Source organism: Camelus bactrianus, chromosome 9 (assembly GCF_048773025.1).
Source record: "Camelus bactrianus isolate YW-2024 breed Bactrian camel chromosome 9, ASM4877302v1, whole genome shotgun sequence".
Taxonomy (NCBI): Eukaryota; Metazoa; Chordata; class Mammalia; order Artiodactyla; family Camelidae; genus Camelus; species Camelus bactrianus.
The window spans coordinates 9785282-9808110 of NC_133547.1; the positions used below are offsets into that span (position 1 = coordinate 9785282).

The window sequence follows — 22829 nt, forward strand, 5'->3', positions numbered from 1 at the left end:
TAGAGATCCACTGGGTCAATAAATCATAAAATATTTTGGCAATCCAACTGATTATTTCTATGTTTGCTATTATAAACAATGATGCAATGAACATCCCTTCATATACATCTACAGTAGACAGATTTTTACTTCTGAGGATCAAAGATTCATCTCTGGGGATCTATTCTTTAATTTTAATCCAATCTACCATACGGAATGAAGTGATCATATTATGAATTCTTGGCTACTGGAAATTTTGTCAGTAATTTTATTCATTTTTCATAGTTTTACAGCTTTAGTAAAAATAACGGTCACTGTAAGTAAGTATAAAATGGAAGCTGAAGGGAAAATAATCCCCTTAATTCCCCAAAAACCTAGCTAGTATACAGCAAATAGCCTTATCACACATTATTTTCAGGCATATATTCACTTTGAAAGATGATTTATATCAAGTGGATCTCACCAGGAGGGTTACAACTTAATTCTTCTGTTACAATGTATGGGTCTATGTCATTTTAATGGATTTGTTAGAAAGATTCCATCTGAAGAAATCCCTCTCCACCCTCAATACTTTATTATAGAGTTTATCACCAGCATGGAATCACCAAAAGCTTGAAGACATGCATCCTGACCGAAGTCAATAACATGTTTCTGATTTTTAAAGATTCTTGCCAGTATGGACTTTCTGATGGTACGTGAGGCGGGAACGGTGACTGAAGTCCTTACCACAGACATCACACTTGTATGGTTTTTCTCCAGTGTGGACTCTCCGATGGGCTTGAAGACGTGAACTCTGATTAAAGCCCTTACCACACACCTCACATTTAAATAGTTTCTCCCGAGTGTGAACACTCAGATGGACTCGAAGATTTGAGGGGAGACTGAAGGCCTTCCCACATTCCTCACACTTATGGGGTTTCTCTCCCGTGTGGACCCTCTGGTGATGGCGAAGATTCAAACTCCTGCCGAAGCCTTTCCCACACTCTTCACATTTGTACGGTTTCTCGCCAGTGTGGCCTCTCTGATGGTATATAAACTGTGAACTGTATCTAAAACCCTTTCCACAGACATCACATTTGTATGGCTTTTCCCCAGTGTGGACTCTCTGGTGGGACTGCAGACCAGAGGACTGACTGAAGCCCTTCCCACACACCTCACATTTGTAGGGTTTCTCTCCAGTGTGGACTCTCTGATGGACCCGAAAATCTATGGCCTGACTGAAGCCCTTATCACACTCCTTACATCTGTAGGGTTTCTCTCCTGAGTGGACTCTCTGATGTGCGTGAAGATTTGACCTCCAGCTGAAGCCCTTCCCGCACTCCTCGCATTTATATGGTTTTTCTCCGGTGTGGATCACTTGGTGCAGTTTAAGATTTGAACTGTAACTGAAGTCCTTACCACACACGTCACATTTGTATGGCTTCTCTCCGGTGTGGACTCTCTGATGGGTCTGAAGCTTTGACGACTGGCTGAAGCCCTTCCCACACGTTTCGCATTTGAATCGTTTCTCCCCGGTGTGGACGTTCTGATGGACCTGAAGATTGGAAGCCTGACTGAAGCCCTTCCCGCACTCCTTACATTTGTAGGGCTTCTCTCCCGTGTGGACTCTGAAATGGATGTGAAGATCGGTATTCCGGGTGAAGCCTTTCCCACACACCTCACATTTGTAGGGTTTCTCTCCGGTGTGGACCCTCCGGTGGCATATTAAAGGGGAATTGTGACTGAAGCCCTTGCCACAGACATCACATTTGTAAGGTTTCTCCCCAGTGTGGACCCGCCGATGGATGTGATAATGTGCGGCCTGAGTGAAACCCTTCCCACACTCCCCACACTTATAGGGTTTCTCACCCCTGTGGACCCTCTGATGAACACGAAGATTAACGCTCCAGCCGAAGCCCTTCCCACACTCTTCACATTTGTATGGTTTTTCTTCTGTGTGGACTCTCTGATGGCACTGAAAATTTGAACTCTGACTGAAGCATTTACCACACTCTTCACATTTGTAAGGCTTCTCTCCCGTGTGCGTTCTGTAGTGGACGGTAAGCCCCGTGCTGCTACTGAACCCTTTGCCACAACTGCCACACTGATATGACTTCTCTCCCATATGATGAGACTGATGAGGATAAAAAGACGTCTTACTGAAACAGTCACCTGATTCATGACATTCATCGACTTTCTCTCCTCGGGGAATCCTCAGACATGTCTGAAGGTGTGAGCTCTGACAGGGCCATCTCTCTCCTGTGTGAACTTTCTGGTGAGCTGGCAGCACCGAGCGATGACTGAAGCCTTTCCCACACTCTCTGCATGGACGGAGCCTCTCTCCAAAGGGGCAGTGCCGAGTGAAGCCGTCACCAAGGCTCCTGCCACATCCGTTACGTTTGGAGGGTTTCTGGTCCGTGTCAGTTTCAGCGGGCTCACTGAGTGGTGGTTTCCTCATGAAGCCTTCACACACACGCAGGTCATTTTTCCTGTTGATGTGCTCAGCTCTACTCTGATTCTGCGACTCACTCAGGTAGGTGTTCACACGAGAATCCTGTGTTCTCAACACCAAAAACTCTTGATTTTCAAGGCAAATGGAGTTATTTCCTTTACGATTCATTACATGGTTCCCATTTTCAGAAACCTGAACAGAATCGCCCTGTAGTAATGGGGAACTCTTCCAGTAAAGACCCCTGGTTAAATCACTTGCAACCTGGTTCCAGATTTGCCAGCAGGATGGCTCTTCCCATGAAATGTATTTTAACGCAGCTTTTCGTGGATTCTCCATCTCATTTTGATTCCTGTTGCCTACGAGAAAAGGCAATATTCAGAGACCAGGACAAGTAAATGCTTTGTTCAGAAGTATCAGGATTTCACACTTAGGCCAGGAGATAAGGCCTTAATAGGCCAGGGGAAGGGACATGTCTGTATAACACCATTTATCATTTTGTTATGCTTTTCTGTACAAGTGGAAGCAAAGAATGCAGTCAACAGACTCTTCTGTACATGTGACCCACTGAGAACCGTAAGTCTAACAGTTTAATACCTGGGCTCTAAGGCTGAAACCAGATGGCTGCAACCAAGACAACCCACATTCCAACCTACAACAACATCAATGAAAAGCCTACTCACCTTCTCCTTAGCGGGCTTAGGACAAGTGGGCTTCTACCCAGTTAGGTCCCAAAAGCTCAGACTATGGGCCTATGAAGGTATTTTAGGTCCTTGTAGATAGGATATTCCCAGAGAAAACTTGGGAAGTGGTTGGAATAATTACATTCATTGTTCTAAACCTGGTAGTAATTTAGGTCTCTGTTGAAAGAAGTGGAAAAGGGAAAAACTCATCTTCTGTGGCTGAGAAAGCACTTGGGCAAAGGAAAGAAACAGGGCACCGTCCAGACTCTCAAAGGCAGCCTTGAAGTGAGAGAGAGGGAAGAGTCATCTTCCGCTGGGAAAGCTTCCCCCCAGAGGGCTGCAAAGCTGGCCTTTCCTCTCACTCCCTGCAGGTCTCTCTACGCACATGTCAGTCAAGGCAGGGGGGCCATCCTCCTCACCCAGCAGAAAGTCATTCCTCCCCAGCTGCACACACCTTCACCTTCCCCTCTGCCTTATTCTGCTTTATCTTCCCCTGCAGCACTTACTCTCTGCTTCCCTCCAGCCTTCCTCATTTGTGCTCGTCTTTTTAGACCCATCAGAATGGAAAAGACACGAGGAAGACATGCCCTTTTTTTCATTGCTTTAGCCCCACTGTGACAGAGTTTTTTAACTTGCTGGCATGTATGAGTGAACTGTGAAACCCATTCCAGACCTTGTGACACGTGAAAAGAAAAATTAAAAGAATACAAACATGAAGTGTGCATTACAAGTGGAAAGGGTACCACTATAGGAGATGCTTGTTTCAGCTGTAGACACACACACAAATATGCCCATACATTGTATTTATGTTGGGGTGAGATGTGAAGTATTCCTTATTGAGGAGCGTAGTTAAAAATGCATGGAAGCCACTGGCTTGAAGTGTGGATGGGGGTACCAAGTCCTTAATGATTCATTTGCTTAAACGGAAAGTTACATTCAAATACACACTGGAACAGTCTCAACAGGTACGTGCAGGTTTCTGGGTGAGGCAGGCGAATCCAATGCCCTCAGGATGCCCGTGCCCTATTCCCTGGAACCTGTGACTATGTCAATGTACAATTAACATGTTTATTGTGCAGTTAACTGTGTGATTAACATATTAATTGTACAGCTAATTATACAATTAACATATTAATTGTCCAGTTAATTAACAGTAAGTTAACATGCAAAAGGGACTTCAGATTTGATTGCTTTGAGGATCTTGAGATGAGGTTACCCTGGATTCTCTGGATGGGCCCAAACTGATCACAAGGGTCCTTACAAGAGGCAGAAGGGAGGGAACTCCCCCAGACCTCACCCTATGCATCTTCCTTTTGCCAGTTCCAATTTGTACTGTTTGCTATAATGAAATGGTTAACTTTAAGCAGAGCACTTCCCTGAGTTCTGTGAGCCATTCTAGCCAACTATCATCAGAACCCACAAATCTATAGCCAGCTGGGTCAGAAGAGAACCCCAGCGGGGGCCTGAAGTCTCGGGGGGCAGTCTTGTGGAGGACTGTGCCCTTAATCTGTGAAGTTGGGGTGAATCTTGGAGGTTTGGGATCAGAACGCTCTGCAACATGTAACAGGCTTGTGTCACCTGTGACATCAACTAGTTCATCCCACTAGGATGCAAGTTACACTGGAGAACTTACTTAGAAATTCTGTAATTTTCTTTCCTAACCAGGACTCTTCATCTCCACATATGCCAGTGTCTTCTGACTTCTGGAAATACCCAATCGGAATCTACGCACAGCTACCATGTATGTTACATGACCGCCTAGGTCCTGGGTGCTGAGGTACCAGTGGGACACCAGCTGCACGGATGAGGCAGTTTTCACTCATAAGCAGCTGACTTGAAATTGCTACCTGAGAACCGATGAATTGTAATGCCTGGCACATTGGTGTTGGTAATCTTTTGTAAATTTTTTGTTGAAATATAGTTGATTTACAATATTGTATTAATTTCTGGTATACAGCACAGTGATTCAGGTATACATGTAAATATGTTCTTTTTCATCACAGGTTACTGCAAGCCACTGAATATAGTTCTCTGTGCTACTCAGTAGGACTTTGTTTCTCTATTCCGTGGTATTGATAATTTTTGATAATGTAGTTATACATTCTGATAACTGTAAACAGCTTTTATCTTCTATGGTTAGTAAGTGTGAATCTTTACTTATATGAAGATGTCTAAAAGATCATAAGTACGTTAGAAGTTCACAGGAAGACAAAGTTCTGAAATTATCCACTTAATCACATTCGTGTGCTCTAAGCCCAGGAGCCATCTCTAGAGGTAACAGAGACATGAGATCCTCTTGTCTCTGTGATCTGCAGGGTTTCGGGTTTCAAGAATTCTTACAGAAACAAGCCCTTCAATTTGCGCTCAGGCGACCTACAAAGAGTATTTTAGGTAGCATTTGAACATGCAGCACGGTTGCAAAATCCAGAAACACACTGATGTTGAGGAGGTCAAAAAAAACCTTTGAGAAAGGGTAGCAGAAAAAGCCACCAGAGTTATTTAAAAAGAGACTTGGTCTACCACACCAAACTGAAACATGACAATACGTAGAATCACGATTCCTGAGGCTGTTTGCCTATGAAGATGAGCCTCGGTAAAGTGAAGCAAGTGTCTCACATTCCTGAATACACCAAGTGCGCATCCTATGTACATACACAAGAAGGGAGACGGACAGGAGCAGACGAATTGTATCCACCGCCTACTCACAGAATTCAGGGCCTAATCCATCACGTTTGCAGAGAAGCGTCTCTGCTTTGTTTTTCAGACAGAGGGAGAGTATATAAATTTACACTCCCTAGGAAGAGCTGATATTTTTAAATGGGTAGAACTGCAGAATATGCAAAGAGAAAAGAAAGACGTGGAGAAAAAGGAAAGGAGTAAAAAAGTGAGGTAAATACTATATGATATCAGTTACTTGTTGAATCTAATAAAAAGATACAAACGAACTGAGTTACAAAACAGAGACTCAAAGACATAGGAAATAAACTTATGGTTACTGGCGGGGCGAAGGGGAGGGTGGAAGGATAAACTGGTAGTTCGAGATTTGCAGATACACACACAATATACAAAATAGATAAACAGTAAAGTCCTACTATACAGCACAGGGAACTATATTCAATACCTTGTAATCGCCTATAATGAAAAAGAATATGAAAAGGAATATATACATGTATGCATGACTGAATCATTATGCTGTACACCAGAAACTAATACATTATAAACCAACTATACTACAATAAAAAATAAATAAATGAATAAATAAATAAAGTGAAGTTAAAAAGTGAAGAACTGAGAGAAGGCAGGGCAACGGGGCACTGAAAGCCAAGGCAGAGCAGTGAGACGGCCACTGGGGACCTGGATGAGGTGCTTGCCACGGAGAGGGGAGGCGGGGCTCACAGGTTAGGAGGAGCTGTCAGGAGAGTCCTCATTTCTGCTCAAAACAGGAGTAACTTTTAAAACAATTTATTCATCCCACAAGTACGTGCTAAGCACCTACTATGCAAAGGGCCCATCAGAGGCCTTTTTTTCCCCAGCATGTGCTAGAAAACTTAAAATGTATTCACCAAGGCATACAGGAAAGTGACTTATTTCAAATAATATGACGAGTAACAGATTCTCCAAGTCCTGAATCTACATCCGAGAACTGCTGCCATCTCTCCACCCCACTCTGGGTTCTCTCAATACATCCAACAAAGGCACTAACTATTCAAGAAGGCTGGTGTCTCCAAGTTATACTCATTCAGATTAGGAGCAGAAATCTTGACAGCAAATCAAACTGCCCAAACTCCTACTTTCATGGGGAGACAGGTGATGAACAAGTGAACAAAAACAGGTTACCAGGGCACGAGGTGATCAGGGCTCAGAAGGCAGAGCGAGGGCACAGAGAGTGGAGAGAGGACAATATTTCACCTGGGGCAGACGCAGACGGCCTGTCTGACGACATGAAATCTGAGCAAAGACCCAAGTGAGTAAGGGCGTGGCCGGGGACCTGCACACCGAGGCAGAGGGGAGAGCTAGTCCAAAGCCAGGAAACAGAGGTGAACACTGAGTGGCCAGGATGGCAGGAATGATCCCCACAAGGGTGAAAGGATGGGAGAGCGAAGAGGAACCTGGTGAGGAGGCCAGATCACGTAAGACTGTGAGTGAAACGTGGAGCCTTGGGAGGGCTGGGACAGAGGAACAGTGTTCTAAAGAACCACTCTGGCCACTAGGAAGGAAAGAAGACAGGAGGGCAAAGGCAGAAGCACGGAGACCAGCGTGGAGGCAGCTGTCAGAGTCCAGGGAAGAGACGACAGTGCCTGGACAAGGGTGATAACCACGTCGCGGGCGTGGTGAGAAGCGGGTGGGCAGGTACCTGAAAGAACGGCAGCGCGGTTCTCACCGGAACACCCGTTTCTTTGCGTTTCTCGTTCCGTCATCCAAAGTTCTTCTTCTGCCTCCAGCTGGGACACCATATTTGGTTTGAAGGGAAGATGTCCTATGAAAAGACAGACACACATTTCAGATGAATACATGGCTCATACAGACCTCAGTCCAAGTTCTATAACCCTCAGGCCTCTCAAGTGATATTTTAAGAACTTTTTGATTATGAACTGCAATAAGAAATAAATTCAAGTTACGACCTAGTTCACATCCAAATAGAGATAAAATCAGACTTAGCCAGAGTTGCCTGTTTTCATCATAGTCCCCACACCCTCCCACCATGTACTGCTAATGGTCAGTTTTGCTGCAACGTGAGGTCTTGAGAAGGAATGCTGATCCTTTCTATCCTTTTTCTATTTTATTCTATTTGATTCAACCAAAGAAAGTAACCCCAGTACAATGTACTCAGTGGACTCCATTTCCCATGAAAGTATTTGCAAGACAAAGTAGAGAAACTAGGCTGCCCGTTTACAGTTCATTTAAGCAGAGGCGCTACTGCTAGTCCGGACTGGCTGCTTCTCTGTGGTGGGGCTTGTCCCGGGCACTGCCGGAACGTCAACGGCATCACTAGCCACTAGATGCCAGTAGCACCCCACCCTCAGCTGTGACGATCCAAACTGTCTCCAGACGTTGTCAAGTGTTCCCAGGGAGGCAAAATCACCCCTGAACAGAACTCTGCCTGAGCAGAGAGGGACCAGAAAAATCTATGGATTAGAAAGATTTGTGTCTTCAAGGTCAGGGAGCCCTTTCAAAAGGTCCAAAGCTTTGAACAACTGAGGACCAGAGATCTCAAGGGGGCTGGGATTCAGTGTCCGAGGGCGCCCATCCTCACCCACAGAGACCAGGTTCCGGAAGTTCTCCAGCATCACATCCTGGTACAGCTCCCTCTGGGCGGAGTCCAACAGCCCCAGCTCCTCCTCCGTGAAGACCACAGCCACGTCCTTGAATGTCACTGCCTCCTGCAACATCAACTACAGGTAACTTCAATTGTACAACCCCACTGGAAGAAGGGCAGCACTGACAAGGATAAAAAAGATTTCCCCCCAAATTGTTACCAATTTGGAGGTCTCCATGCAGTCCTTAGTCCCCAAAACTGTCCCTCTCGGTGATGGTGATGTTCCCTCCCCACCTACCCCATCACTGTTTTTTTTTTTTTTAATTTTTAAATTATTTTTTGGGGGGGTGGTAATTAGGTTTTTATTTATTTATCTTTAATTGAGCTAATGGGTAATTGACCCCAGGACCTTGTCATCCTAGGCACACGCTCTACCACTGAGCTATACCCTCCCCACTCCATCACTGTTTTTAATGTTGGCAAAGCTCCCAGGCCCTCAGCAACCCTCCAAGACAGGCATCTAGCTCCTCCTTTGTGTTTTTGAGGCACAAGCCGTATCCACCGTATGCACAGGTGGTGAGGACACAGGCTGAGCTCAAATGTCAAGGTTTTAATGACAGGACCCTTGGCAAATTCCTTAACCTCTCACTGTCTCCATTTCTTCCTCTGTATAACGGTGTCCAAATCACAAGGTGTTTGGAAGAGTTAGATGAGTGAGTACACGTAAAGCACTTAGAATGATGCCTAGCACGTGACAAGCACTCACACATCTGAGCAAGTCACGTCATGATCATCTTTCACTCCATGTTGTGAACTACACAGTATAGTATTCCTTAGAACCGGCGATTTAGCTTCACTCAATCCAAATAAGGTATAATCAGTTACAGATTTTTATTTATCATCAATGCTGCAAAGATCCTTTTACAGAGACCTTAGCCAAGTGGTAGCAACTGCAAAGTCACAAAACATGCACTTTAAAATTTTTGAAACCATAGTGGCATATCTCCCTCTCAAAAGGCTTTCCCGGGAGGTAGGGTATAGCTCAGTGGCACAGCACATGCTTGGTATGCACGAGGTCCTGGGTTCAGTCCCCAGGGCCTCTGTTAAGGGGAAATATTTAAAACAAAAAGGGGGGGGGCCTTTCCCAATTCATCTTGCATGTGAGAGCACAAATGTTCCTGAATCTCTATACTGGCCAAATAAGACACACCTCCCTTTTTAAAGAAATCTTCAACAATCTAAGTGAGATAAAAAAACAGAGAGCTTTTATTAACGTTTGCACACATTTAGGTATTAATGATCAGTATTTTCCTCATGAATCTACTTTCCTTTTTTATGACACTCTCATTCACTTCTTTCACTCATATTCCAATTGGGTCTTACTTTATCTCACTAATTTTAATAAGAATTAGAGACAGTAAGCCTTTATCTAATGTTTGTAAGTATATCCCATTGACTCTAATAATGCAAATATGCAACTGTGAACGCATGTGAAAAAAGAATATAGGAAAGCGAAAAGAGCTAGTTTGTGAGCAGGGCTGTACTGTGAATTATTTTTGCCGACTTCAGATTTCTCTATTTTTTTTCAAAGATTGCTTTGTGAAATAATAAAGACGATAAAAACAAACATACACATGCACATGCACACAGTCAGGCAGACAACAGGCTCTCCAGATCTGCTGTGTTCCATTCACCTTTCCAAGGCAGAGAAAAAAGACGCGCCTCAACTCTGAGAAGCAAAGTCCCACGTTAGGGGATGGAAAGCCATGCCTCACTCACCTGAAACTCGGTCACTTCCTCCCGCTCCCTCTGCGGAAGGGCAGAGTCCTGAGAAGGCATAACTGGGGAAGGACAAAGAAGCCATGAGACACAGGCCAGAGCTGCCACTAGCCCACGTGCGTCCCTGCAGAAGTTATACAAGAGCACCCTACCTCCAGCACATGCAGCCACGCACAGCTCGGTGCGCGGAGCCTGGGGGACACGGCAGCCACTGACAGGTCTGTCAGCCAGTGGCCACTGGACAGTCAACAACTCGCACAGCCAAACGCGGTATCCCTGCCATAAAGATTTCAGATCCTGGGGATAGTAGGAAATGAGAGGCACTGTAACAACATGTGGGGCTGAAAAAAAAGGGGGCCCCAGGCATGGGTTTCAATCCTGGAAATGATACTTCCCACCTGGGTAACATCAGGGGTGTTCCAAAAATCTCTCTGTGCCTCGCTTGGTCACCTGCATAATGACGAGAAGATAAGAATTGTTAAGTCATACCCACCTCATAGGGCTGTTCCAAGGAGTGAATGAGCAGACGGGAAGTTCAAAAAACCAGGAGTCCCTTTCTCTTGCAGCTGCAAAAAAGCAGATGAGATACTTGGCATCACTGTATCTGCAAATGCCTTTTTAATGACAACAAAAAAGACCTGAAAGGCATCTGGACTTCATATGTGACTGCTCTCCTATGAAAGTCATCTTTCTTTTCTGAAAGCCCTGATTCTCCCCCACCCTTTTTTTTTTTTTTTAAAAAAAAACAGGAAGGATACTTGATTCACAATGTTGTATTAGTTTCTGGTGCACAGTATAGTGATTCGGTTATACATATTCATATGTATGTTTTTTTCAGATTCTTTTCCATTGTACATTATTATAAGATATCGAATGTAGTTCCCTGTACTAGACAGTAGGACCATGTTGTTTATCTATTTTACATCTAGTAGTTTGTATCTGCAAGTCTCGAATTCCTAATTTAGCCCTCCCCACCTCCTTTCCCCTTTGGTAACCGTAAGTTTGTTTTCTACGTCTGTGAGTCTGTTTTTGTTTGGTAAGTAAGTTCATTTGTTCATTTTTAAGATTCCACATATAAGTGACATCATAAGATATTTGTCTGACTTTACTTAGTGTGACAATCTCCATGTCCATCCATGTTGCTGCAAACAGCATTATTTCACCCGTTTTTATGGTGAGCAGTATTCTACTATATATACATACACCACAGCTTCTTTATCCAGTTATCTGTTCATGGAAACCAGTTGTTTCCATTTCTTGGCTGTTGTAAATAGTGCTGCTGTGAACATTAGGGTGCATTACCTTTTTGAATTTTAGAGTTTTCTCTGGCTATATGCCCAGGAGTGGGATTGCTGGATCCTATGGTAACTCGATTTTTAGTTTTTTTAAGGAATCTCCATACTGTTTTCCAGAGTCAAAAGCCCCGATTCTGACTTAAAATTTCTCCCTACTTAATTTACTGCCGAGCTAATAACATTATATTCATGCTATTATTAATTTTCTAAAACAAATCATTGCAGGTCAATTTATTTCACTGAAACCAGAAAAGGCTTATTGGTAGAAAGCTTTTAGTCTATCTGCGTGGGGATAAAGAAAAACACAGAGAAAAGAAAAAGACAAAAAAAAAATCAGGAAACATAGAAGAGAGACTGAGAGGCTCCAACACGTGTCCAATAAGAGTGTAAGAAGGAGAGAACAAAAGCAATGGCAGAGAGGTCTCATTTCAGGAGACAAGTGCTGAGTTCATATATCGAGATTCTGATCAGTAGAAATAAAAATAAGTGTATTCCCAAACAAATCAGAGTGAAAATCAGGAAGGCAAAGGATAAATAAATAACTAAAAATAGTGACAAAAATCCTTAAAGCTCCCAGAGAGAGTATAATTTACCACATAGAAATGATCATTACATTGACAGAAACAAGGAAGCAAAATGGAGAGCTAAAATAACTGAGTAGTGGGAAAATGAAGAAGAAAATTTGTGAACCTGATTTCTACACTCAACTAAATGATTATGTACATAGGAGAGGAACAAAGGCATCTTAGCTGAAAAAAAATGAAGAAAATTTATGACTAAATGAACCCTGAAAGAAGCAATGGCAAGAAAACACGTAAACATGTTGGTAACATCTTTGTTAAAAGAAAAAAGGAAAAAAACCCAAGACCGCAATGACAACTTTTGAGGGTAGTTACAATAAAAACTAAACCTAGTAGACCTATAACCTAACCTACAGTCAAAAAAAAAAAAAAAAAAAAAGGGTTTGGGAAGCCATCAACTTTCAAATATATTTTCAGTCTCTATATTTTTCAGAATGAGAATACACTCTGATTAAATTTAGTATTTGTTGAGACATACATCGTTTTCAAAAGTTAAAAAAATAATACAAGACCACATAATTTCCAACTCAGTTGAGAGTTAAAAAAAAGGGGGGGGGAGTAAACAGAACTGAAGACAGCAAAGAATAAAAGGAAGAAAAGGAAAGCATGATAGATTTAAAAATAAATGTATATGTTAAAATATTTTTAAAAAATTTTAAAACAAGCAAATAAAATGTCTGTATTTATGTATTTTAAAAATTTATGTATTTAATTGGGAGTTCGAGATTTGCAGATACTAACTAATATATATAAAACAGATAAACAAGTTTATACTGCATAGGACAGAGAACTATATTCAATATCTTGTAGTAACTTAAAATGAAAAAGAATATGAAAACGAATATATGTATGTTTATATATGACTGAAACATTGTGCTGTACACTAGAAGTTGACACATTATTGTAAACTGACTATACTTCAATAAAAATACAAAAAACACTAAAAAAATAAATAAAAAGTTATGTATTTATTTAAAAATATATGTATGGTGGAAATACACACGTGCATATTAACAAGCAGAGTAAACATTCTCAGGTTTATTCAACAAATAATTAAACATTTTCCTAGCAGTAATTTACTGACTGAAGGAAATCTGATTAACTGAAAGATGATGGAGCAAGAAAGAACCTTCAGGAAGGAGTATGTACCTGAGGCTAGGCTGTGAGAAGCCAAGAATTCCCTCCTTCTTCCCCTCTCCGAATTCAGGAGTGGAACGAGAAGGATGCGGTGGGACAGCCCGGCTGTATCTGTCTCCCGGATAAACTTCAGCGAACATCTCCAGGCACTGACGCGGGGCTCGATGCTTCCTAAAAAAGGGATCAGTAAAAGTTCGGAAAAGAGCTCAGTCTCCTGACGGATGACGGGCGGGCCGCGGCATTGCTCCTCGCTCTCTCCCTTCACTGGGGCGTCCAACAGAAACTGCGCTGGTGAGAAAACTAACAGGATCAATAGCAAGAGCCAACCCGTTAGGTGCCACCAGCTAGGTTCTATGCTGTTGACGCGTGTGGTCCCGTTTACGTCTCATCTCACCCCTACCTAGGAGTTACTGTCTCTCTCGCTATCTTATAGGAGAAAAGTAGGGCACAGATAATAAACAACTCGCCATATATTGTACCGATGGAAGTAGTAGCGCTGCTTGGTAAGTGGGGGAGGAGAGCTGAGGGAATCCACACTTCTGCCCTCCGCCTCTCAGCCTCCGCCGGCGGCCGCGACTTCTCCATCCTAAGACAGCCGGCTAGGTAGCGACTAGTCCCACGCTCAGGCCGAAAAGGCTCAGAGGGGTCGTGGGGACGCAGGGCTAACTCACCTCCCGGACCGAAAAGATGGTGGCAGTCTCGCTTCCCAAGGACGGAAGTGCCTCTGACTACACTGAGCTCCGGAACTACACTTCCCAGAAGCCCCAGGGAAAGAGTGCCTCAGCCTTTTGTTTCCGGATAGAATTCGGGGAACACATTTCTCAGAATAGCAAGAGGAGTGAGGGACACGCCCGCGCCCTCAGAGCTTCAAAACAACCCCGATCTCTCGGAAGTTCTTGGCCAACAACTTCACGAATCCCCTTTATGGTTCCCTGCCGACCTGAAGCAGTTCTCTGGCGCCAGTAGAATTTAGCTTTTTCTCACTGACAAACAAAACATAATAGCATATATTTGAAAAGTCAGAATCTTAAAAGGACTGTAAGTAACAGAACACTGTAATAAAATTGTACCTATTCTACAAGAAAAAAGAGGAAAAAAATGAGAGCTTTTAAAATGAAGTTTTAAGACACTTTTTAGATATAAAAAAGAATGAAAAACCCCCCTCTCCCCAATGGGGACAGATTATATTGCAAATTCCCACTACTGTTAACAGAATAGTCAAATAATTCAGAAATTGGCTGCTAAGGACAGCTAGACATGGGGTGAAAAAAACAAGCTTCCGCATGGACCTATGTGATCAATTTCTCAATACAATCAGGTCCGTTGTAATCATTCCTCAGGGAGTTTCTGAATTTGAAAGATGAACACGTTATTGTTAAGTGTTTATACAACAGTCACGATAAAGACTTGTTATTTGCTCAAATGTACTGATGGAAGAAATTTTCACATATTGAGGTATGGGGAAGTCATTCTAGCTTGTACATAATTTAACTTTAAACTTGATGCTAACGGGAACAGCCTGTTTCGTGGCCTGTTAGGATCGATAAAGTTTGTATGATTCCCCTTTATTGTTTCCGAAATCCATTTCAGGAATTCTGAATAAAATCTAACTGGGCTGCAGGTCCCTGTTTCAGGATGTTGGGCAGCCTCACCAGCCACAAACACTGAAAAGCGTCTCTTTGCTGGGTGCGAAGCACACTTTAAAGACTGTGACATTCTCGCTGCAACAAAGTACCACAAAGCCTAACGGAGAAACAGATCAGAGACCAAGATCTAGAAGACTGTTTCAAGTCAAACTCCAATTAAAGAAACCAAATTCGTAATTATTCCTCTTCAAATTTCAATGTTTCTATGTCCCTTAGCTTTCTTACATACATAACTACGATCCTCCTGGTTGTCAAGAATGAAAACTGTTAAGTTAACAAAGAGCTTTTCCTTTGCTCTCTGTTTTAGATAATTTTATGTTAGTGGATTTTAAATAGTGACTCCATGACTGGGGTTTGTTTTTAATTTGAAAGATTCCATCTCCTCCTCCCCTTAATATCCCCCAGAAGTATTTTGTGTGACAAAGGGAATGGATACAAAAAGACAAGCAAAACACTGACAAGGGTTGCAGATGACTGATGGAGGGGGGCAGGTTTCATTACACTATTTTCTGTGTGTATGTCTGGGCTGTTTCTTAATAAAATTTAAGGAAAAAATATCATGCATAGTACAGCTCCAACATAAAATGCATTAAAAATGTAAACAGTGGTTACTTTCAAACCCCAAGATTATGGGTAATTTGGATTCTTTCCTTCTTATATTTCTGTATTTCATAATCTCTCCATAATGGGCATACATTCCTTCTATAATGAAGATATAAACTACAAAGCCCCAAACCGCCTTCCAAACCTGATAGAAAAAAGATTTCCTTAAACCATATACACGACTATTTCCTATGATTAAAAAAAATAGAGATTAAAAACACAGACTTGAAGTTCCAACTCTTTGGGTTCAAATGGTAGTTCTGCCTCTTACTAGCTGTTAAGTCTTGGACACATAAGATAAACTCACTAAGAGTAAATGAAAAACATAAAAAAGAATTTTCTTTGTCCAAAGGGTCCATTTTCCCTGTCCTTTTTCTTAGAGTAATTCCATAAGAATCCAAGTGCTTTCAGATCCTTTCTCTAACCTTTTCGATTTGCATGTAAATTTTGTTAAAGGTTAAGTAAGCTTCTTACCAAGTTTATAACCCAAGAATGTTTTGCAAAGTCCTGAGGTTTGTCCCTTTTGAATATAAACATCTGAGAAAATAACAATCCAGTGTCCCTATCACTGTGGAGTTTGACGAAGGTGCCTTTCTCTGAGCTGTAAACGTGCTGGCAGAGGAGATAAGGTAAATTTTATTATTCCTTTGGATGAAGTCAACTAACAAAGATCCGACTCCCAAGTAAATTTAAGATGAATTTATCAAAGAACTTGCAGCAAATGGGACAGTCACGACCTCTTATTGGAAGACAAGATACCGTTAATGTTGAGAATGTATGTACCGAGTGGTTAAAAATAGAATAGTAGAAAAAGTTTATAATTGCTTGACTATATAAATAGGGTTAAATTCCCTTCTTTGTAATATCTTTCCGCAAATATCTACAATACTGTACTCTAGAAATGCTTACTCAGTAATAAGATTGCTTTCTTTTTTCTACATTGGGTACAGAGGACTTTGCGTTGGTAGGATGCTTTATTTCCCCAACACAACGTTCATTTCTTTATCTGTTTAAAACAAAACAAAACAAAACAAAACAAAAAAGAGCCTAATGGCTTTACCTACCTCTTAAGGCTGTTGCAGTCACTTAATGAATTAATTCGTATAAAACGATAAGGGGTTACTACTATTAATGACATTAAATGAGGATAATGAGGCCAAGAGAGATTAAGTAACTCGCATAATGTTATTCCACTAGGAAGACGCAAAGCCGGCTCGTTGGCGAGGGAAGCCGGTTGAAGAGCCAGGAGGCCCGCAAATCAGGCGACAGGTGACCAGGGCAGCCCCCCAACCGGGGCCGCACGGACTGCTCCAAACCGGAGGTTCACCGGAGGGGAACGCAAACTTTCCCCAACACCATGCTCTGCAGCCGGCCGCAGCTTCTCTTACTCTCCCCGAGGACGAGGGCCCGGGCTTCGCTGATTCTCCGCCCAGGCTTGGGAAGTCCCAGGTGTGGAGAAGCCCGGGTGATGGACGACTCATCTACCCAAAGCGAGGCTACTAGAGGGAGCCCGAGGACCACTTCCCAGAATTCCCTACCCCCGACGTCCAGGAGCGGAAGTGGTCTGGGTCGCACGGACACGAGACTACACTTCCCAGAATGCCTGAGAGAAACGACGGCCACGGCCCCGCCCCCTGAAGCTGAAAGACTACCAAGTACCTTGAGCTTCTACCGACTGATTCCTACAATGTATGCGCGGGGCCCGGCCAAGTTGTGCTGTTGTGAGCTGCTAGTGTCTTCCTTGGTGACTCCTACCCATTCTGTTGTTGAAAGTTAAGCAGCACTTTAGCCACGTTCAAGGGGCTTGGGACGAGGTCTGAATGGGGAGGAGAAGAGTCCGCGGTAAAACCCAAAAGAGCTGCCTTATAGGAAGACGGATAAAAGGAAATGAATTCTCTTTGATAGAGGCTGAAGACAAACTCCAAATTACCGCCGCACTTGAAATTGGATTAGAGTGAAACTTTTTTGTTAGTATCTTCAAAGACCTAACAGAAACAAAGGAAAATCCTCTCTAGGGAAGAGAGCATCATCCTAGGTTTCCAACTATTTCTATAATCTAAAAATACATTAATATTGGACAAAGTAGTCCTCGAAGAAAAATGCATTATAAGAAATACAAAGAAAAGACTTCATAAGTTTTAAACTATCAAGAATAACAGCTTCACAAATACAAATAATATAAAGCAAACTTTAAAAAGAAAAGTTGACAGAACCACGAGGAGAAAAACAAAATTCACAATCACAAAGGGAATTCTTAATACATACTTGTAGAATTTTAAAAGTATATACTAAAATAGAAGAGAAGCTGAATATGAAAGTGAAAACATCTCTCTCAGGAATTTAGTAACAAAAAATGCAGTAAGTAGATGGAAGAAATTGATGACGATAAGAGATTGATGAAATAGAAAACAAACAAAATAAGTGTATTTTTTTTAAAAGGGCTGAAGGCCATTCTGTGAATAAAGCAATAAAATTGACGAAGTCCAGTAAGAGTGACCAAGAAACAAAGACAAAAATGACATTATTACCAATTCCCAAAATTAAAAATGAAACATCACTAAAGATATGAAGAGAGCATTATGAGGAATATTATGGTAAATTTGAAAATTATGTAAAATGGTTTTAAGTTCTAGAAAAATCCCCCTAAAACTGAAATAAACTGACACAAAAATCACGCATAACGCTTAGTGATAAAATGTTGAAAATTTTAGGAGGGGAGGATATAGCTCAGTGGTGAGTGCATGTCTAGCATGCACGAGGTCCTGGGTTCAAGCCCAGTACCTCCATTAAATAAACAGATGAATAAACCTAATTACCTCCTCCCCCCAAAAAGACAAAATAAATAAGTAATTTTTTAAATGTTGAAAATTTTACATGTCATAGCAATGCTTTCTTAGGTCAGTCTCCCAAGGCAAAAGAAATACAAGCAAAAATAACAAATGGGACCTAATCAAACTTACAAGCTTTTGCACAGCAAAGGAAACCATAAACAAAATGAAAAACCTATAGAATGGAAGAAAATATTTACAAATGTTGTAACCAACAAGGGATTAATTTCCAAAATATACAAACAGCTCATACAGCTCAATATCAAAATAAACTAACAAACAACCCAATCAAAAAATTGGCAGAAGACCTAAATAGACATTTCTCTGAAGAAGACATTTGGATGGTCAACAGGCATATGAAAAGATGCTCAACATCACTAATTATCAGAGAAGTGCAAATCAGAACTACAAGGTGGTATCACCTCACACTGGTCAGAATGGTCATCATCAAAAATTCTACAAATAGTAAATGCTGGCTAGGGTGTGAAGAAAAGGGAACCCTCCTACACTGAAGGTGGGAACGTTCTGAAGGTGCAGCCACCATGGAGAACAGTATAGAGTTTCCTAAAAATAGTTACCATATGATCCAGTCCTGGGCATTTATCCAGAGAAAACTCTAGTTTGAAAAGATATATGCACCCTAATATTCACAGCAGCACTATTTACAATAGCCAAGACATGGAAGCAGCCTAAATGTCCATCAACAGATGACTGGATAAAGAAGATTCCACAATGGAATACCACTCAGCCATAAAAAAGAATAAAAGTGCTTGGTAAAATTTTAAAACACTCAAAGTACATGTTGCAGCAACATGTAGGGACCTAGAGATTATCATACTAAGTGAAGTAAATCAGAAAAAGACTAAAATCATATGCTATCACTTATATGTGGACTCTTAAAAGATGATACAAATAAACTTATTCACAAAACAGAAACAGACTCACAGACATAGAAAACAAACTTATGGTTACCAAACAGAAAAGCTGGTAGCAGGGGTATGTGGCAGGGAGTAGGAGCTTGGGATTAACAGATACACACTACTGTATGTGTGTGTATATATATATTTATTTAAATATATATATATTTAAAATAGTAACTAGGACCATCCAAAAGAAAATATAAAGAAGTGGATTTATACTACAAGACTTTTATGAATTTACAGTAGTAAAACAGTGTGGTATATATTCAAGGATATATGAAAAGACTAATGGAAGACAATAGAAGGTTCAGAAACAAATTCACACACATCTAGTCACTTGATATATGACAAAGATGGCACTGAAGTACAATGAGGGACCTATAGTCTTTTCCGGAAGTGGTGGGGCTAGTCCTTTGTGAATTCATATGGGAAGAAAATTCATCTTGACCTTTACTTCATCCCACATACAAATATCAGTATGAAATGGATTGTGGATCTGAAGAGTAAAAGAATTAAAACTAGCTATTAAAATATCTTTGTGACCTTGTGATGGGCAAAGATTTCTAAAAGTCACTAACTTAAAAAAAAAGAAAATTTAAAATTCAGATTGGTTGTTCATCAAAAGGCACCATGAAGAAAGGGAAAATGCACGCCACGGAATTGAGGAAATAATCACATTACACACATCTGTTGAAATACTTGTAAGCAGAATATAAAGAAACCCTGTAAATCCAAGAGTACGACTGACAACCCAATAGAAAAATCCACAAATTACTTGAACCAGCACTACATAAAGGAGAATACACAACTGTACAATGAGCCTTTGAATAGGTCCCCAATATGCTTAACTTCATTAGTCATTAGAGTCCTAACAGAAACCTCAATGGGACACCGCTACCCACATATCAGAGTGACTAATTTTAAAATACATATTAATTTTAAAAATTTTAAAAATCTGACAGTATCAAGTGCTGGCAAGGATATGGAGCAACTAACCATCATCTTGCTTGTGAGCGTGTAAACTGGTACAATCACTTTGGGAAATGTTTGGCAGTATCTGATAAAGTTAAAAGTTAAATATATGCCTCCCCTGTGACATAAGAATTCTACCTCTGGAAGTAGAAAAAGAAACACACTATATACACCCCCAAAATATATACAGGATTTGGCCCATAAGATAATAGTTTGCCTACCCCTGCCCTACAAAATAAGTGAACAATGGCTATAAACAGTAACATGGTTCAACCTCACAAACTCAATACTGAGCAAAGCAAGCAAAACCCCAGAGAATATATACAACATGATCCTATTTATATAAACCAAAGGAAAAATAGTCAATGGAGTTAAAAGTTAGGAAAGTGCATTTGAGAAAGAGGGGTAGTAACTGAAAAAGCAGCAGAAAGGGTTTGTGGTGTCTGTCCCAGTCTACTGATGGTATTTCTCTGGGCTATAATGCCTGAGCTCCGTATTACCCGCACAGAGCCCCCAAGACACTGGGGCCAAATGTTGTGGCTGGGCCAGCCTTTATGGTTATTACGATCACAGGACACATCTCAGAAAAAGACCTTCAGGGAACTTTGAAAAACAAGATTTATCACTCACAGATGCTCTCTACTTTCCACCTTGCTGTGGTGGCTTTGGGAATGCAAATTCACTGATCTTACACCATGTTCCCTGTTAACAGTTCCATTTCAGTAGCTAGATGTGGCTGGATTCTCAGAATTTCTACTCAGTAGAGACCTTGGACCTGGGGCCCTGCCTGTATTCGGGTTCAAAGGTGGGGTGTGTGGGGTTTCACTCATTATTGGCTAATTTGAAGCATAAATGAAAATTAGGGCGTGGGAGAATGGAGGCAGGGTCAGTCAAGCGATCAGTTATCTAGATTGCCAAGGGTTTCTGAAAGGGAAACTTCATGGGTGCGGGTGGCCCAATTCCTTATTTGGTTGTGTCACACAGCTGGCCATACGTTTACTCTAAATGGATATCATTTTTAATGGAAGCCTTGGCCATCAAAAGTTTAATGTCAGCCACTTACACTGGAGGGTTCAGTATCAGGGTTCAATCAGGAAAGCTGTGTCACTATGATTTTAGAAATAAGAGAATTTTAAAATAGGAATTAGAAACAAATGTGGCAGGAGCAATCAGAGCTGGTAGGAATCCTGAGAATCCGGGCAAATTCAACTACTGAAGTGGAACTTAAGAGGAAACATGGTATGAGATAGGTGAATTCTGTGAGCGTTGAGTCCAGTTGCCGCAATTCATTTTTCATAAAATGACTTCACTGTTCACAAGCAATGATGGGTGGAATACAAAGAATAAGGCATTCTGTAAGGTCCATAGATTGTGCTTCTGGCAGAAGCACCATAACAGAAAAGGCGGTTTCCTTCGTATTTAGAGCAACTGTTTTCCGGTGAAAGATGCTGTCCCTTCCCTGATGGAAGTGGTCTCATATAACCAAACTCCCAGCGGGGGGCTGGGGAGCGCCCTTTGGAGAAGAGCACATTCTTCCTCCTCATTCAGCTGACCACACAGAACTCCTCCTGAGGTCACAGGCATGGGTGGAGAGATGTGAGTCATTGCAGAGGGAACTGGAGCTGTGGGAATCTGAGCCACTTGCTCATGCAGCTTGCCTGTGGCTTCTGTTGGAGCCCAGTGTCACATGCATCACTTCCACTTGATGATGAAGTGCTTCTGGCATGCCCAAGTTTATGACTTCACTAAATGATAATTTTCTGGCTCATGGTCACATACTTAGTTTTAACTAGGGACCAATAAAACCAGAAGCTGCTTTCACAGAAGTAGTAATGCCATATGCAGAGAATGACATAACTTTGCCCCTAAATCCTAAGTACCTGTGTTGCGATCTCCATGCTGGACTCAACTGGAAAGAAGACTGGAAAGTTCATGCAGCCCTGAGCTGGGGTCATAAAAGTGTATTGACAGCCCTACCAGATGAAACTGAACTTCACTGGATGATATTTACTAACAGATATAGAGAAAAACAAGCACTATGTCAGTTCAACAGCTGCATATCAGGTGCTAGCAGATGTTGATTCTCTAGCAATAAAGACACATCTGGAATTGAAACTGGCATCAACTCCTGATTAAGTTTACAATAACCCCATGTCATTATCCAAGACTCACCTGTCTTCTGCACAGGTCAAATGGGTGAACTGAAATGGGATATAACAGACACCATGACCCCTCCAGCTTTCAAGATACTGCTAGTGGCACTAATCTCTTCAATCCTTCCAGGAATATAATATTGCTTTTGGTTTTCTATTTTGGTACATACAAGGTAGTTACAGTGTTCATTTGGTTCTTTCTTATCAAAGTAGCCCCTGCACCACGGGTCAGGGAACCAGTGTGAGGATTCTGCCAGTTGTTGGTTATTTCTATTGCAACTCAGCATTCTGGAACTTTGGAAATAATCATAGGATGAGTTTAGGGATCCATTCAGACCACCACATATGGACCTGAGCAAAAACGTCCATTAATTGTCTTTTATAAACCCCTCTACTAACTGGTAAACCGCAATGCCATTGTGGGGTCCAGGACTTAACGTCAGCTCTAGTGTCTAGTGATTCCTCCATATTCTGGTTATTTCCACTTACCTGAGGCACAACCTCCATAAAATACAGCTGGAAGTTACTTTGAAGAAGTCTGGGGCTGACTTACGGTATACAGTTTTGG

General features: G+C 41.6%; 1 protein-coding gene across 5 annotated transcripts; it reads right to left on the minus strand.

The window, feature by feature from the left end:
• Positions 1-233: 233 nt before the first annotated feature.
• LOC105062706 (uncharacterized) lies at positions 234-22805 on the minus strand. 5 transcript variants are annotated; one of them, XM_045510556.2, is made up of 8 exons: positions 13811-17654; positions 13152-13310; positions 10620-10692; positions 10279-10423; positions 10127-10188; positions 8345-8483; positions 7445-7567; positions 234-2766 (listed from the first exon to the last, which is right to left on the minus strand). In XM_045510556.2, exons 5-8 carry the CDS (start codon positions 10184-10186, stop codon positions 638-640), a joined length of 2451 nt encoding a protein of 816 aa, XP_045366512.2. In that variant the 5' UTR covers positions 10187-10188; positions 10279-10423; positions 10620-10692; positions 13152-13310; positions 13811-17654; the 3' UTR covers positions 234-637. The 5 variants fall into 5 exon arrangements, with proteins under 5 accessions (XP_045366512.2, XP_045366511.2, XP_074225599.1 ...); XM_045510555.2 differs by having other exon boundaries at positions 13619-17654; XM_074369498.1 differs by having other exon boundaries at positions 7472-7567; positions 13152-22805.
• Between the last annotated feature and the right edge of the window lie 24 nt (positions 22806-22829).